Source organism: Dipodomys merriami, unplaced genomic scaffold (assembly GCF_024711535.1).
Source record: "Dipodomys merriami isolate MVZ:Mamm:240054 unplaced genomic scaffold, mDipMer1.0.p SCAF_64, whole genome shotgun sequence".
Lineage (NCBI taxonomy): Eukaryota > Metazoa > Chordata > Mammalia > Rodentia > Heteromyidae > Dipodomys > Dipodomys merriami.
Window position 1 is genome coordinate 2,459,303 of NW_027206224.1, and position 17,780 is coordinate 2,477,082.

The window sequence follows — 17,780 nt, forward strand, 5'->3', positions numbered from 1 at the left end:
CCCAGTCCAGCCCTGATTACCGACCTGTCCAGCACTCTTACAACCTCCACCACCTCCTGCCCCTCATGCTCAGAGAAGGCCAGGGCAGCTTACAGCATTCAGAATACTTTTATTGCCAGAATCGAGGTACAGCCTGTTCAGAGTCCCCTGTGGGACCCACCACTTGGGAACAAAGGGAGACAGATGTTGGACATGTGCACAACAGGGGAGATCCAGTGCCACAAAAATGCTGTGGGAGAGTGGCAGAGTCCAGCCTGAGGGTGTCTCTGGAACCCCAACCTAAAGGTTGGACCCAAGTTTGAGGTCACAGAAATTTCACCATCAGCACCATTCTTCCCATCAAGGGTCCTTTGATCCACTTTTTTCTTCTTCTTTTCACTGCCATAGAGGAAAGATAAGAAACTGCCCCAGAGGCTTTACAACCTAAGACCCAGAACCTTGAATGGTCAGTTCCATTAAGGCAGTTCCCTGTTCTCCCTGGGAAACTGCAGCATCCCTGGGCTCCAGGATCCTGGCCCTTGAAAGGGCCAATCCCTGCAGGTTAAATATCACTCAGTGGAAACAGGTGCTTGGCAGGAGTCCCATCATCTCTTAATACTGTGCCAGCCCAGCTGGGCACTAGAAAGACTCTAGGGCAGAAGTCAGCAGGATGGTGGGGTTTGTACACAGCTCAGGATAGCTCTAAGCAACTGCAGTTGCTTTGAGTTCCCTTTCTTACAGGCACCTAGAAGAATAAAGCACTGGGTCCTGCTGTCCTTGGACCACAGAGCCAGAGCCATAGGAGGCAGCTTTAATACTGGAATCCATAACACAACCAAACAGATCAGGACTCCTGAGAGACAGCCACCACAACTGCTGCCCATTCCATAAGTAGGCTGTTTCTGGAGATGAGAGGTAGGAGTGGAGTGAATGTCCCAAGACCTGGGAACCACGGAGAAGACCTCCAAACTGACCCTGCCTGCAGGGGAATACTGGGCTGTCCAGCAGAGAGGCCACGAGGAAGCCAGCAGCTCCTGCCACCCACAACCAGTGGTAGGCCAGAAGCCAGTGTATGGGAAGAATCACCTGAAACCTTTGCAAGCAAGGACCACAGCTCAAAAATAACCCTCACAAGAAGGCCAGAGTCCAGTGGACAAATGTAGGAAAGTCCATGGGTTAGCAGGACTGCATAGTCCCCAAATTGAGGAATGGGGTCAGGTGCCAAGCAACTCACCCTGCTGAGCCAGTGTGAGGTCACAGCATTTCATTCTATCAAGGATCCCTTGAGTCCACGCTCTTTTCTTCCTTCCCCACTGCCACAGAAAGATAAGAAAGAACACTTCCCCCAGACACGTCACAGTCCAAGACCCAGGACTTTGAATGGTCAGTCACAAACTCTGCTAAGTTTGTGGGCCAAGAGAAGCCCCGTGGCTGAGCCATCCAGCAACTTGAGCCTGGCCCAGGAATCAAGGCCCAAGGAGCACACGTTTTAGGTAGGCCAGGGTGGTGGCGTTGGCCAACATTTCAATGTGCTCGCTGCCAGGCAGCTCCTGCAGTGACACCTGCTGCTCCTGGCGATTCTGCCAAGATCGACACTGTAGGGAGCTCTCCAAGTTCACAGTCCCATCACCATCACCAAAGCAGATTTTCGGATCCCGGTCGGGGAAGTTCTCATAATAGAAAGACTCTGGCGTGGGCACACCAGTCCCATAGAGGCAATGCAGCTGCACACCTGGCGGCACCATGGCTTCAACCAGCCCTTCTGTGTCCTGCCGCATGAGCCAGCCATCTTCAAAGCCAATGTCCTGGAAGAACCGGTGGTAGTCCCGCAGTGTATAGTTGGTTGTGGGTGTATGCACAAATACCTTGTCAGGTGACCAGGTATAGTTGTAAGGTAACAGCCAGCTGGTAGAGACAGCAGACCGCTGCTGCTCCCGGATCTTCAATGGCCCAATGACAGGGATTCGGTTGTTATCTCCTGCAGGGAGAGGGCTCCGGTCAGGCTATGCCCAGCAGGGCAAACTGACTAAGCAGCAAGTTTACCAGTCAGCAGCCTAGCTAACAATCCAGAATCTCAACACTGTCAATCATCCTAACTCCTATCTGCATTGCCTTATATTGTTTCTCTTTATTTCGGCTCCATTTAGGAAGAACACTTCCAAGCCCTGCTGTTTCTTTCTTTCTTTTTTTGGCAGTCATGGGGCTTGAACTCTGGGCTTGGGCACTGTCCCTGCACTCTTCAGCTCAAGGCGAGTGCTCTACCGCTTGAGTCACAGCACCACTTCCAGTTTTCTAGTGGTTTATTGGAAATAAGAGTTTCATGAACTTTCCTTCCCAGGGCTGGCTTTGAACCGAGATCCTCAGATCTCAGCCTCCTGAGTAGCTAGGATTACAGGCATGAGCCACCAGCGCCCGGCCCCTGCTGTTTCTTTTAGTACCTCATCAGGGTTTTTTTGCTGTTGTTTGTTTGTTTTGTTGGTCATGGGGCCTGAATTCTAGGCCAGGGCGCTGTCCCTCAGCTCTTCAAGGCTAGTGCTCTACCACTAGAGCCACAGTGCCACTTCTGACTTTTTTTTTTCTGCTTATGTAGTGCTCAGGAATCGAACCCAGGGCGTCATGCATGCAAAACAAGCACTCTACCACTGAGCCACCTTCCCAGCCCCTCATCAGGGTTTTAAGCAGGATCCATTGCCGGGTGATTTATGTCTCCTCATCCACAAATGGTCCCTATTCTGGTATACCATCATGCCAGCGGGCACCAGCCTGATCTATGGTGAAGCATCCAGATGATACATTCCTCTTTCGTCTTTCTCTCTGAACTTCTTTTTGGGGGGATTGGTCATGGGGCTTGAACTCTGGGCCTAGGCACTGTCCCTCAGCACTTCAGCTCAAGGCTAGCGCTCTACCACGTGAGCCACAATGCCACTTCTGGTTTACTGGTGGTTTGTTGGAGATGAGAGTCTCACAGAGGGCTGGGAAGGTGGCTCAGTGGTAGAGCACTTGCCTTGCATGCTCGAGGCCCTGGTTTCAATTCCTTAGCACCACATAAGAAAAAAGCCGGAAGTGGCGCTGTGGCTCAAGTGGTAGAGTGCTAGCCTTGAGCTGAAGAGCTGAGGGACAGCGCCCAGGCCCAGAGTTCAGGCCCCACGACTGGACCCCCCCAAAAAAAAAATCCCCAGTGAGACTTCTGGAGGGAGTAAGCTAAAAGGGGCTTCTTCTGGGTGTAGCCTCTAGGAGTCTGTACATTTCCTTTTTTTTTGGGGGGGGGGGGTTTGGTCGTGGGGCCTGAACTCTGGGCCTGGGCACTGTCCCTCAGCTCTTCAGCTCAAGGCTACCACTCTACCACTTGAGCCACAGTGCCACTTCTGCCTTTTTTCTTTTTTTCTTATGTGGTGCTGGGAAATCGAACCCAGGGCCTTATGCATGCAAGGCAAGCGCTCTACCACTGAGCCACCTTCTCAGCCCCGAGTCTGTACATTTCTATCTCCTCATATCTCACCCCCACTCCTGGATGGCTAGGGCTGACAAGTTTCCCAGAATATGAGCTCTATGAGGTCTCATAAGGAAGAGTTGTAGAAGACCAGTCTTCACTTTTTCTTTTTTCTTTCTTTCTGAGGGGTCTGGGGCCTGGACACTGTCCCAGAACTTTGCTGCACAAAACTAACACTCTACCACTTGAGCCACGGCTCTACCTTCAGCTTTTTTGGTGGTTAATTGGTAAGAAGAGTCTCACAAACTTTCCTGCCTGGGCTGGTTTCAAATTGTAGATCTCAGCCTTCTGAGTAGCTAGGATTACAAACGTGAGCCACTGGCACTCAACCAGGGCTTCATTCTTATCACGACTCCTTGTACAAATTCAGGGGGTACCTATCTTTTTTTATTTTGCCAGTCCTGGGGCTTGAACTCATGGCCTGGGCACTGTCCCTAAGCTTCTTTTGCTCAAGGCTTGCACTCTACCACTTGAGCCATAGCACCACTTTTGGCCTTTTCATATGGTGCTGGGGAACTGAACCTAGGGCTTCATGCATGCTAGGCAAGCACTCTAACACTAAGTCACATTCCCAGCCTGGTACCCATCTTTTTGAGTTCCAAGAGTAAATTGTCTAGGTTGAGGCCTCAGGATAAGTGAATGTCTGAGCCAGGAACTCACTGTCCAGTCAAATCAGGGTCACTTCTAGGAGAGAGTGTGGATCTGACCCAATCAATAATGATCAGTTAACTGAGCAGATCAGGCAGTGCCAGTGATTGCAGAAAGTTCATGAGTTTCTCAGCATGACCCTGTCTCAAGGCCCCCAAAGGGGCATAAGAGAGAAAGCTTCTGCAGCAGGAAGCCCCACCTCCCGGCTGCACATGGCAGGTTCTGACAGTCATGAAAGGGCAAGTGAATTGGAGAGGGACCAAGAAGGTAACTTTCCCAACTGCCAAGAGAGCAAGCTCAGACAGATCTGCACCTGTTTCCCCCTTGCATTGCCCAGAGAGACTTCCTTCTGCTCACACAGGGAAGTGTAACTCATGAGCAGGAAATTGTTGTCCTGTCTTTGATGTGTGTATGTTTACACAAGCAAAGTACATGGTGCCTGCCATTCCATGATGAGGTCTCAGAAGCTTATACAGATTGCCAAGTGTTATCAACTAGAGAGGTGAAATTAGGAGTGTTAGGAGTAGTGTTAATCTTTTCTTTTCTTTTTTTTTTTTTGTCAGTCATGGGGCCTGAACTCTGGGCCTGGGCGCTGTCCCTCAGCTCTTCAGCTCAAGGCTAGTGCTCTACCACTTGAGCCACAGCGCCACTTCTGGCTTTTTCTGCTTATGTGGTACTGAGGAATCGAACCCAGGGCCTCATGCATGGAAGGCAAGCGCTCTACCATTGAGCCACCTTCCCCACCCAGTGTTAATTTTTTTTGAAGAAAAAAAAAATAAGTATTTGAAAAAGAATGTCACTCTGGAAAAAGAGGGTGTCCGGGGAAAGAAACATGAAGTATTAGCACAGTGGAAGAAAGAGAGAGCGAGAGACAGATGAAGAGAGAGAGGGAGGGAGATTGATTGGCTTTGGGAACAAAAGTCCACTCGTCCATGTAGGTCTTACCTGAGGCCAGGACTCGCAGGGTCTTGGCCACACCCCCCCAGGGTGCGCCCAGTGACACAAAGGCACGGATGTACTTGTCCTTCCAGGCCTGGGGTTGCCGCTGCAGAAAGTAGAGCGTGTACATGTTGCCCATGCTGTGGGCAACCAGCACCACGGGGCCCCCATACAGCTGGTACATCTCCTCGATCATCTCTCGGAGGGCCAGGAAGTAGGGCCCGTTTTCATCTGCAGGCCAGAGCCAAGCAGGGGTCAGGAGTCAACCACTAACCAATCTTCAGGCAAGACCCAAGACTAGGAGTTAGGGAGAGTACTAAAACCTAAGTGGGAGATATCTGGTCCCTTCTCAGCCTCCACAAAGGAATGCCCAAGAGGTTTCTTTCCCCCGTCCCCGTCTTATCCCCCTCTTCCCCAAGGACTTAGAGGCCCAAGGGTTCTGAGAAGAATCAGGTAGGACAGGACCAGACTAACCAGAGTTGGTGTCTGTGATCACAGAGCTAGATCCCAGAGGCCACCCACGGCTAGGAGAGAGACCAAGACCTATGGTGGCTAAGACTGCTTTGTCCCCCCTTCCTCAACCTCAAGGAAGGAATGAGGGTGACTTCTTACTTGGGGCTCGGCGCCAGTCATAGGGGGCTCCTCGGACATCTTCGCCCTGTGTGTAACCCCAGCCTACAAGGCTCTCCACCATGGTGTGGAAATAGGAACCTAAAGACAGAAAGGTATAGGATTAGCCAAGGTATAGCCAATGCCAGCCACCACCCCTACCCTTACACCATACCTGCCACTCTGGAAGGTGACAGGGATCTGTGACCATGCTGATCAGAGACAGCACTCCTCTAGGAATTCAGCAAAAGCCCCCTCTGTCCCCTGGAGGCCCTAAACAAAAGCCACATACATACCCACACTGCTTTTGCTGGGGTCCAGGAACTCCAATGAGAAGGTCTTCCCAAAGCCAGGGACACGCACATCCACACCATCAGGGAACTGAGTGGCCCGAGATGTTCGGTTATAGGCCAGTCTGTCAGGAGGAGATCGAGGCAGTGACCCAGACATGACACTGAGGTTGGTACATCCCAACACTGTCCTGTGACCTGGGCCATAATCTCATCCTCTCATCCACAGTATAAGGAGCGGAAAAGGTAACAATAAGCACTGAAGATATAGCTCAAGTGGTAGAGAACTTGCCTAGTAAGCATAAGGCCCTGAGTTCAAATCCCCAGTATCCCAAAAGAAAAACATGTAAAAACACAAATGAGAGGAACTCTATCTAAATGAGGACCTCACCAAAGCTTACTTACTCTTTTTTTTTTTTTTTTTTTTTTTTGTCGGTCGTGGGGCTTGAACTCTGGGCCTGAGCGCTGTCCCTCAGCTCTTCAGCTCAAGGCGAGCGCTCTACCACTTGAGCTACAGCGCCACTTCCAGCTTACTTACTCTTTATAAGACTGTCCACAGGAATCCTGCCAAAGCAAAATTCCCTTCTCTTTGGTGTCATCTGCCCCAGTAGGAAGGTCTTAGGCTGGTTAAAAAGAAGTCTCAGGTGCTGGAAAGTTGGCTCAGTGGTAGAGTGCTTGCTTTACATGCATGAGGCCCTGGGTTTGATTCCTCAACACCACATAAGCAGATAAAGCCAGAAGTGGCGCTGTGGCTCAAGTGGTAGAGGCTAGCCTGGAGCTGAAGAGCTGAGGGACAGTGCCCAGGCACAGAGTTCAGGCCCCAAAAACAACAACAACAACAACAAAAAAAGACGTTTCAGGGCTGGGAATGTGGCTTAGTGGTAGAGTGCTTGCCTAGCATGCATGAAGCCCTGGGTTCAATTCCTCAGTAGAACATATAGAGAAAAAGCCAGAAGTGGGTAGAGTGCTAGTCTTGAGGAAATGAAGGTCAGGGACAGTGCTCAAGCCCTGAGTTCAAGCCCCAGGGCTGGGAAGGAAAAAAATAGTCTCAGTCCTGGCTCTGTTGTAAACTTCATACTTGACTCCAAGAAGCAGTCTACCCTTGTAGTTTCCCATTGCTCCATCTCCATGGACTGCGGCCATCCACTCCAATGCCTCACAGAACAAAGGAGATAGTGGCTACTTTGTGGATAAGTGGGCAGAGGGCAGGTAGGGAAAGAGGAGAATGACCCTGTGCAAACTCAGATGGATGTAGCTAGGACCCATCTGCTCTGGGCATTGGACCCAGCGGAGGTATCCTTCCTGCAGCCCAATAATCCGTGAAGGAAATGAACCATGACACATGGCCTGCTTGGTATCCTATCAACTGCCAGCCAACTGTAACAATCATTTGCCCAGCAAATTCCTAAAAGCAGTGACATATGACATGAACTGCTAGCTTCTTAGGATCCCTAAGAGCCCTCAGGTAAGATTTTTCTGTTGCTGTGGAACAAATTACCATAGATTAAGCAGCTTTTAACACTACATATACTATCTCCTCCTTTCTGTAGCAATGGTATAAAACAGAAGCAGACAAGGACTTGGATCTCAGGACTGAGTATATACACAGCTGTTTCACCCCTCCTCTTAGTCAGGGGGACTGCAGAGCTTGGAAAAATGGAGATGAGGGAGTGTAGAAAAGCCTGGTGCTAGTCTAGGAAATTTGCTCTGGCCTCACCTGACCAAAGAGAGAGGGAGCGGGAGAAATAGACCCCCCAAAACCCTTAAGTTCCTGGTGATCCTGGGTCTTATGTTCCCTTAAAGATCGATCACAGAGGTCTGGGAAGGTGGCTCAGTGGTAGAGTGCTTGCCTCACATGCATGAGGCCCTGGGTTCAATTCCTCAGCACCACATAAGCAGAAAAAGCCGGAAGTGGTACTGTGGCTCAAGTGGTAGAGCGCTAGCCTTAAGCTGAAGAGCTGAGGGACAGCGCCCAGGCCCGGAGTTCAGGCCCCACGACCGGACCCAAAAAAAAAATAAATAAATAAAAAGATCAGCCGGGCGCTGGTGGCTCATGCCTGTAATCCTAGCTACTCAGGAGGCTGAGATCTGAGGATCGTGGTTCAAAGCCAGCCCGGGCAGGAAAGACCGTGAGACTCCTATCTCCAATAAACCACCAGAAAACCGGAACTGGCGCTGTAGCTCAAGTGGTAGTGCGCTCAGCCTTGAGCTGAAGAGCTGAGGGACAGCGCCAGGCCCAGAGTTCAAGCCCCATGACCGGATCCAAAAAAAAAAAAAAAAAAAAAAGATCAATCACAGAGTCAGAAGCTGGTGGCTCACTCCTATAATCCTAGCTACTCAGGAGGTTGAGATCTGAGGATTGCAGTTTAAAGCCAGTCCAGGCAGAAAAATCCCTATGAGGCTCATGTCCAATAAACTACTCAAAAAAGCCAGAAGTAGTGCTGTGGCTCAAGTGGTAGAGTACTAACCTTGAACACAAAGAGAATCAGGAGAGTACCCAGGCCCTGAGTTCAAGCCTTAGAACCAGAAAAAAAAAATCAATCACAGAAAGTTAGCAACTCCCAAATATTAAGTCCTGGGAACCCACTTTCTTCAGTATGTACATGGTCACCCTGGGTAGCATAGAAAGTTGTTTTGGAAAGCAAAAGTAGTCTGTGCTAGAAGAAATCCAAAGAGATCAGAGGAACAACAAATCAGAAAGATTCCTCTCAGAATCAGACTATACTGCCAATTGCCAGTATCTGGGGTCATGTCTCTTATTATAAAAATAGAAATGCAGATCAGCAGCACAGAAATAACCCCAGTGATCCACCAAGGAAGAAAGAGTCAACAAAGCAGACAATAGAAACAACAAGAATGGTCAGGTTAGCTGGCCACACTGTGGCTCATGCCTGTAATTCTAGCTAATTAGGAGGCTGAGATCTGAGAATCAAGGTTCAAAGACAGTCTAGGAAGGAAAGTCAGTGAGACTCTTATCTCCAAATAACCAGCTAAAAACCAGACATAGCACTGTGGCTCAAATGGTAGAGCACTATAGCCTTGAGCTGAAGAGCTCAGGGACAGCACCCAGTCCCAGAGTTCAAGCTCTGTGACTGACAAAAAAAAAAAAAAGTCAGGGTGCCTGGAGAACCAGAAAACAGTTCATTGGCAAGAACTTAATTTGTGAAGCTCCAGTTAGCTTAACCATACACAGGGTTCTGGCTGTTCTTGGTTCTGCTGTTACTAAAGATAAAACCTAGATATAGGCTTGCCTCTCAGAGAACTCAGTGTGGGAAGGATACTTTAGCTCAGAGTCACACAATTCTGGCTATGAATTCTGATTCAGTTACTAGCTGAGTGAGCATAGGCAATTTTGTAACTTCTTCGAGCTTCCAGATTTCTTTATCCATAAAGCAAGTTTGTTCCATTGCAGAGCTCAGGATCAGACCTGGGGCCTTACCCATGCTAGGCAAGTGTCCTACCCATGAGCTATATCCCCAGGCTTTTGTGAAGCAGGTTTAAAAACAGCATCTGTTCTAAGAGGAAGTTTGTAAGACCAAATGAAAGAAGTCATGTGTTAGTTGAGGACGAAAAACATTCTGAGAAATGCACAATTCAGTGAATGATGTAAACATCATCACTGTATCCTGACACAAATTATGGCTTCTTTATACAGTCAAGAGACTTAAGTAAAAATGAGATGTTTGCCAGATGTGGTGGCATAAACCTGTTATCCTAGCCACTTGGGAGGTAGAGGCTGGAGGTCATTCATTTCAAAGTTAATAAAGTAACACACACCTGTATTCCTATTACTTAGGAGTGTAAGGCAGGAGTACTGTGAGTTTGAGGTCAATCTAGATTACAAAGTAAGAGTCTGACTGAAAAGAAAAATTAATTTTAAAAAATCATGAGATATATATATGAGGCTGCTACTGGTATGTAATGTAATGTATGTAATGTAATTTTACAGCAATCTCTTTTTTTTTATTATTTTATTTATTTTTTGTCAGTCATGGGCCTAAACTCTGGGCCTGGGCGCTGTCCCTCAGCTCTTCAGCTCAAGGCTAGTGCTCTACCACTTGAGCTACAGGGCACTTCCGGTTTTCTGGTGGTTTATTGGAGATACGAGTCTCATGGACTTTCTTGCCCAGGCTAGCTTTGAACCGCAGTCCTCAGAACTCAGCCTCCTGAGTATCTAGGATTACAGGCATGAGCTACCAGTGCCCGGTTGACCGGTTTGTTTTGAGATAAGGGTCTGGCTATGTAGAACAAACTGGCCTTGAACTTAATCCTGGGATTATAGACATCTGTTACCAAATCCAACTAGACTTTCATTTGTTTTTTTATAAGTAAGAGTATATTCCAAAATAACTAAAAAGTTATGTATATAATAGTTATGTATGTAGTAAACACATAAAACAGCAACATCAAGTATTGTGTACTAGGTTGCTTATACTAGCATCACAAGCAAGTGAATAATGTATTTCATATTAGGGTTTGATGGCTACAAAGTCATTAGATAACAGGACTTTTTTTTTTTTGCCAGTCCTGGGGCTTGAACTCAGGGCTTGGGCACTGTCCCTGAGCTTCTTTAGCTCAGGGCTAGGACTCTACCACAGCACCACTTCTGGCTTTTTCTATTTATGTGGTACTGTGGAATCAAACCCAGGGCTTCATGCATGCTAGGCAAGCAATCTACCACTAAGCCATATTCCCAGCCCTGACAGGACATTTTAAACTCTATGATAGTCTTTTTTCTTTTCTTTTCTTTTTTTTTTTTTGCTAGTCCTGGGGCTTGAATTCTGCACCTAGGCACTGTCCCTGAGCTCTTTTGCTCAAGGCTAGTATTCTACCATTGAGCAAGGCCACTTCAGCTTTTTCTGTGATTAATTGGAAATAAGAATGCCATGAGGCAGGGAAGGTGGCTCAGTGGTAGAGTGCTTGCTCTGCATGCATGAGGCCCTGGGTTCTGTTCCTTAGCACAACATAAGCAGAAAAGGCCGGAAGTGGAGCTGTGGCTCAAGTGGTAGAGCACTTGCCTTGAGCTGAAGAGCTGAGGGACAGCGCCCAGGCTCAGTTCAGGCCCCAGGACTGACAAAAAAAAAAAAAGATACATTGTACTAATAACCTGACTTGGAGCAACCCTGTGGGAGTATATGAATGCCAAGGCGATGAGGTCTAATAAAGAGAATTGGAGGAGTGCCATTCCCTGACTCTTAGAAAGCTGGGAGTGGCCTGAGAAAGATCAATCACTCCTAGCATTACAGAACCCCAAGATTCTACCCTAAATGTGATTAATCCAGACTCAAACTTTCTTGGACCTTGGAGTTACATAAAGGCTATGCATACTGTACTTGTACGCTACTTGCCTTACTAAAGTAAGGAAGTTATTTATCCTATCATTGTTTCACTTGCTACTGTCTGTAACTCCAAAGGAGATTACTACCTTACTTTCTGCAAGTACTTCCCTGTGCCAAAATCAATAAGGACCCTGTTAACAGGACTTTAGGGTGTCTGTTGCTGGTGAGAGGCAACAGACCCTCTGCTGCCCCAAAACCAGTTCCACAGTTACTGCCTTGCTCCAGGTCACAGTGGGTTATGGTGCCCGTGGGCAGATTGCAACACAGCCCCTTTGTACACGTTTTTAAAATTTTATTGTTATTATAAAAGTGATGTACAGGGGCTGGGAAGGTGGCTCAGTGGTAGAGCACTTGCCTTGCATGCCTGAGGCCCTGGGTTCGATCCCTCAGCACATAAGCAAAAAGAAAAAAGCCGGAAGTGGCACTGTGGCTCAAGTGGTAGAGCGCTAGCCTTGAGCTGAAGAGCTGAGGGACAGTGCCCAGGCCCAGAGTTCAGGCTCCATGACCGAACTCCCCCCCCCCCCAAAAAAAAGATCCTATTTTAGAAGTGGCGGTGTAACTCAAGTGGTAGAACACTGGCCTCAAGCTGAAGACCTCAGGGACAGCACCCCGGCCTAGAGTTCAAGCTCCATGACTGAAAAAAAAAAAAAAGACTCAGCATAGTTTCTGGGCTGGGAATGTGGCTTAGTGATAGAGTGCTTGCCTAGCATTCATGAAGCCTTGGGTTTGATTCCTCAGTACCACATAAACAGAAAAAGCCAGAAGTGGTACTATGGCTCAAGTGGTAGAGTGTTAACCTTGAGCAAAAGAAGTTCAGGGACAGTGCCCAGGCCAAGTTCAAGCCCCAGGACTGGCAAAAAAAATAAACACACACACACAAAATCAAGATCCTTTCTCAAAATAATACAACAACAAAAACAGACCAGGTACTGATGGCTCACACCTGTAATCCTAGCTACTCATGAGACTGAGATCTGAAAATCACAATTCAAAGCCAGCCAGGTTAGTGAAATCCATAAGACTCTCAACTCCAACTACCAAAAAGCCAGAAATAGAGCTGTAGCTCAAATGGTAAGCACTAGCTTTGAACACAAAAGCTCAAAGACAGTGCCCAGGCCCTAAATTCAAACCCCAGGACTGGCATAAAACAAAACAGAAACAAAAATAACAACCATAAAAACCACCATATATAAGGCCTGAGGGCTGATTGAACCAGAGAAGCTAGAGACACAAGCAGAAGGAAGAGAAAGAAAGTTCTGCCAGGGACTGGGAAGGTGGCTCAGTGGTAGAGCGCTTGCCTTGCATGCATGAGGCCCTGGGTTCGATTCCTCAGCACCACATAAGCAGAAGAAAAAAGAAGCCGGAAATGGCGCTGTGGCTCAAGAAGTTGAGCGCTATCCTTGAGCTGAAGAGCTGAGGGACAGCGCCCAGGTCAGAGTTCAGGCCCACCACTGGACCCAAAAAAAAAAAGAAAGTTCTGCCAGAAACAGTGCAGAAATAGCTGATCAGATTAGATCAGTCTAGACCAGAACAGACTAGAGCCTGGGGACAGAGCCAGTTTTCTAGAGGCTGGATAAGAAGGAAATGGAATCTGGAGGCCTCTCAGGGTCCCACTGGTACCTTGTCTGTGTGCTCTAGGCCTCACCTGATATTGTCAATCCAGCAGTCAATGATGACGGGCAACAGCAGCTCAAGGTTCAGCCAGAGTGTGAAATAACTGTCCGTCTTCTTGGAGCAAAGGTAGTGCACGACCTTTGGCTTGTCCAGCTTTGCTTCCAGCTGATTGCCCAAATCACCAGGCACTGCAGGGGGTCAAAGAACATATGTAAGCCCTGTGCTTTGCAGGCTGGAGACCCCCCAAGCCCTGAAGTCTGAAGACTCCCCTATAGCTATGGATAAGATGGCAGACCTCTGCACTTGCACTCCATATTAGTTAAAATACAGTGCCAGGGGCAAAAATATCAGAGGCCAACACTCTGCTACCTTCAAGCAGAACTGCCACAGGGTGCACATTGGTGGGAAAAAAGCTTGGGGGCTTAGAGTCTGGGGAGCTTGGCAAAGACCTAACGTTTTTGGTCGGGGAAACCAACCCCATAAAAAAAAAAATAAGTCCTCTAGGGGGTGCCACTGACTCACATCTGTAATCCTAACTACTAAGGAGGCGGAAAGCTGAGAATCCTGGTTCAAAGCCAGCTTGGGCATTAAAAAAAAAAAAGCACCAAAAAAGCTAGAAGTAGAGCTGTGATTTCACTTCCAGTAGAACATTAGCATTGAACTTAAAGAAGCTCAGAGATAGTGCTTAGGCCCGGAGTTCAAGCTCCAGGACCAGCACAAAATGAATATATCCTAATACATAAATCCTCTAGAGCTTCATTGGAACTTCCTTCTGGGCTATTCACACAAGGGAAGGGAGATCAGGTAAAGTCACTGCCCCACACAAGCCTTCAGTTTTCTTATTTGTCAAAAGAGCTCTTATGCTAGGCATGGGTAGCTCACACCTATAATCCTAGCTACTTAGGAGGCTGAGATCTGAGGATCACAGTTTGAAGGCAGCATGGGCAAGAAAGTCCTTGAGACTCCTCTGTCCAGTTAACCACTCAAAAACTGGAAGTGGTGTTCTGTCTCAAAGTGGTAGAGTGACAGCCTTGTGCAAAAGAACTCAGGCATAGTGCCTAGGCCCTAAGTTCAAGCCCCAGGTTTGGCATACACACAGACAAAATACAATATGTTTGGGGAGAAAACATTCAGAGAGAGAAAGGACGGTATCATCTGGGTGCTTCATCTTAGATAAGGCCTGTAAAGGACCCCAGGCCTTTTTACAGGACAGTAAAGTTCAAGAGTGTATGTTAAAATGTGCTGCATGCTCCTTAATCCCTTGTAACTGGGAACAACACAGTAAGGGAGACTGGACCGTGGAACTGAGGTTTGAGGTACCAGGAGACCTGTAGCCTTCTGCCAGCAACAGACCCTAAGGTTCCATCAACAAAGGTTTTTATTGGTCTTGTGCAAGGAAGTAAGGAGAGCCAAACAGTAAACAGCCTACAATTTACATAAACCTAAGTCTACCCTTAGGCTCCCACACAGTTTAGGTGGAATCTGAGTTCTCCTTAAGGCTGCACTGATTGACCTTTCCAAAAAAGAACTCGGCATTCTGAGAGTATGTAGGGAGAAGGCATTCTAAACTCCCAATCCCTTCAGGGTCTCACAGCTGGGATTCTTTTTTTCTTTTTTCTTTTTTTTTGGCCTGTAATGGGGCCTGAACTCTGGGCCTGGGCTCTGCTGTCCCTCACCTCTTCAGCTCAAGGCTAGTGCTCTACCACTTGCCATAGTGCAACTTCTGGCTTTCTCTGCTTATGTGGTGCTGAGGAATGGAACCCAGGGCCTCATGCATGCAAGGCAAGCACTCTACCACTGAGCCACATTACAGATGGCTACTTTGAAATAGCATACCATTCCAGATACAGCCCAGAAAGGTTGCATGTGACCTGGCCACAAAGAAGACTTGATTCTATTTCAGCCAACCTGTTCAGCCCATATAGAGACATAGAACTATGGAGCCCTTGTGACACCAAGCCATTCCAGTGCTCTATTGCCCAGCATTCAAAACTTTCCACAGATTACTACTTTCCCTCCTGGATCTTTAGGACACACCTACCCTTTCATGCCATCCTCTGGATACTTCTAAAACATAGCCCTATTAGGATCCATGATCCTAAATAGTGAACAGACAGGGTTCAGATGTCCTTGGCATTCTATTGGATGTTGACTATGAATCCTATGAACCCAAGCCAAGCCAGAACTTGCCCTCCTGTCAGTGCCAGGGGAAGTAGGAATGGCACCCGCTCTCACCTCCTGTCATGATGATTTATGTGCTGATGCAGGGAGCTCCACAACCTCTTGATGATATGTATATGGATGGACATATGGATGGTCAGTCTCCATCAAAGGGGAAATGGCTGAAAGAGGAAGCTACCATAGCTGCTTTGCGCAGATACCCCTTGCCCTGGTCAGGCTGTGTGGTGTCTAAAAATAGCAGTGGCCACTTCCTGAAGCCCTTTGTATCTGGAACTAGGCACAAGAGCCATACACAGGGTACTTTTTACCTCAAATAACACTGGGAGGAGAACATCTTTTCCTCATCTTCACAGATGAAGAAACTGTGGCTGGGAGAGGTAGGAGTATCTTGTCTAAGTCCCTTTTCTCCTATATAGGGTCATCTATCTGGCTCTGATGCCTCTTCTACCAATTCAGGACTCATAACTAGAGGATTTCAAACCTCAAAGTCAGGGTTGCGAATGTGGCTTAGTGGTCGAGTGCTTGCCTATAGCATGCTCATGAAGCCCTAGGTTCGATTCCTCAGTACCATATAAACAGAAAAAGCCAGAAGTGGTGCTGTGGCTCAAGAGGTAGAGTGCTAGCCTTAAATGAAAGAAGCTCAGGGACAGTACCCAGGCCCTGAGTTCAAGTCCTACAACAAAGAAAGAAAGAAAGAAAGAAAGAAAGAAAGAAAGAAAGAAAGAAAGAAAGAAAGAAAGAAAGAAAGAAAGAAAGAAAGAAAGAAAGAAAGAAAGAAAGGAAAAGAAAATCACTTTCCTACTCTGTATTTAGACAGAGCTCACCCACTGCTCACAAGGAGATCTCTGAGTTAATATGATCAGCCTCACTCCCTGAGAAGATGCGCAGGTTAAAATTCCAGCTTTTCAGATCACTCTGCTATAACCTTGGATAACTAAGAACTAGATGAACTAAGAAGAGCAGTCAGCACCACTCCAAGCAAAAATGTGGCAAAACCTTTATGACCACAGACCAGAAACTTCCCAATTCCATATACTGCATTCTAAGAACTCTTTAAGCCCACACATAGCTTCCTTTGACCCCCAAGATAAAGTGTGCACATGACTCAGGTCACAAGCCCTGCACAGTCCACTCCCCACCCCATTCCAGCCTTCTTTGACTGGTTCCCTAGAACTCTTTCCTGATTTTAGTTCCAGAATACTTCAGGAAGTCTTGCCTGGCACACATATATTCCAGTCTGACTCAGACCTCACTTCTGGGATCACTGTTATCCCTTACCTGGAAGTATGGAAAGGAGGGTCAAATTTTTGTGAATCTTAAGGTAAATCTGAGCCCAGAATTCCCCTGAGTCACTTCCTGTCCTGGAACTCTTATTATGCCTCCTGGGACCACTTTGCAGTCCCAACAGAAAGAAGAGGTCATGTTCCCGCAGATCACCTGTAGAACCTGTGACTCAATTAAGCCTCTTGCTGGCCACACCAGAACTAAATGGGAGCAATGGGCTAAAGGAAGTACCTGAAAGCTTCCTAGTCAGAAGCCACATTCTGTCCCAGCACCACAAGAAAACATGTGGCTCCTATTCAATTGCCCAGTTTGGAAGCAAGGAGGGAGTGGGTAGGAGAGATCACCTAGTCCCAACAGAACTAGCTTAAACTAGGTCTGGCAGGAGTGAAAAGTATAGCTATGTTCCCAGACACTTGTATAGCCAAAGGTGCCATCATTTCCCCTGCCTTCAGCAATTCTTGTTTGCTTTGGGCCTCTTGTGCACAGGCCCAATACCACTTCTCTGATAAGGTGAGGGTAAGGGAAAATAAGCTTGGTGTCCAGCCAAAGTGGCAATCTCTTCCCAAAAAAACTAGCTTCCAGTAATGCTTTCTGGAAACATAGAGGCGTTGAGGGTGACAGCTCGGAACCAATTCTGAGGTCACCAGCCCTCAAAAGTGGAACTGAACCATCTCAGGCTTCCCAGCTTAAAAAAAAAAAAAAAAAAAAAAAGGTATGTAAAGACAAGGTTTGGAACCAAGGCGGAAAGGTAAGAGTAGACGTTCAGACAGCAACCCTCTCATTTACTTCCTTTTCTTAAGAGGTCGGAGACACAGGTGGTGGCAGGAGACTGACCACACCCGAGCCCAGCAAGGCGGGAGGTGAGCCAGTGGATGCAGGTGACAAAATCAAGGTAACCAAGGTGATGAGGACATCTCCCTGTCGGTGCTTAACACAGATGCAGACCGGGAAGACCTCCCCACCACCACCACCTCCGCGGGCACCTCTTCCTGCAGGACCCACCCACCATGAAATGCACGCCTCACCAAGCACCACAGGGGGATGTCTCTGGGCCGGGAGCGCCGGGTCCGAGAGCAGCATTAGCAGCAGGAGGAGGAACAAGAGGCCTTTCGGGAGCAGGGTGGCGCGGCAGGGGCGGACAAGGTGGTCCATGGCGCTGTGCACAGCTGTAACACGGACGCGCGCGTTTAAAGCTCAGGGCTTGTACCTAGGCCAGGCCAGCAGCTACGTGCTTAACCCCGCCGCCCACAGCCTCTCAGCCAATTAGAACCCAGCTCTCGCAAACAACCTGCCAATAAGGACTTGCCGCCAGGCGCGTCCCTCCCACCCAAGCTCGTCGCCCCGCCCTTGCCCACCTCTGGGCCAGCTCTCTAGGAAGTGTTGCGCGCCGAGCACATCGATGGGTCA

The 17,780-nt window shown here is 48.0% G+C and overlaps 1 protein-coding gene across 1 annotated transcript; it reads right to left on the minus strand.

Annotated features, from left to right (window-relative positions):
* Window positions 1-89: 89 nt before the first annotated feature.
* LOC138815382 (lysosomal phospholipase A and acyltransferase) lies at window positions 90-17,574 on the minus strand. The gene is made up of 6 exons (XM_070004735.1): window positions 17,399-17,574; window positions 12,940-13,096; window positions 5,962-6,080; window positions 5,669-5,767; window positions 5,063-5,287; window positions 90-1,957 (listed from the first exon to the last, which is right to left on the minus strand). The coding sequence occupies exons 1-6, from the start codon at window positions 17,523-17,525 to the stop codon at window positions 1,446-1,448; spliced, it is 1,239 nt and encodes a 412-aa protein (XP_069860836.1). The 5' UTR covers window positions 17,526-17,574; the 3' UTR covers window positions 90-1,445.
* Between the last annotated feature and the right edge of the window lie 206 nt (window positions 17,575-17,780).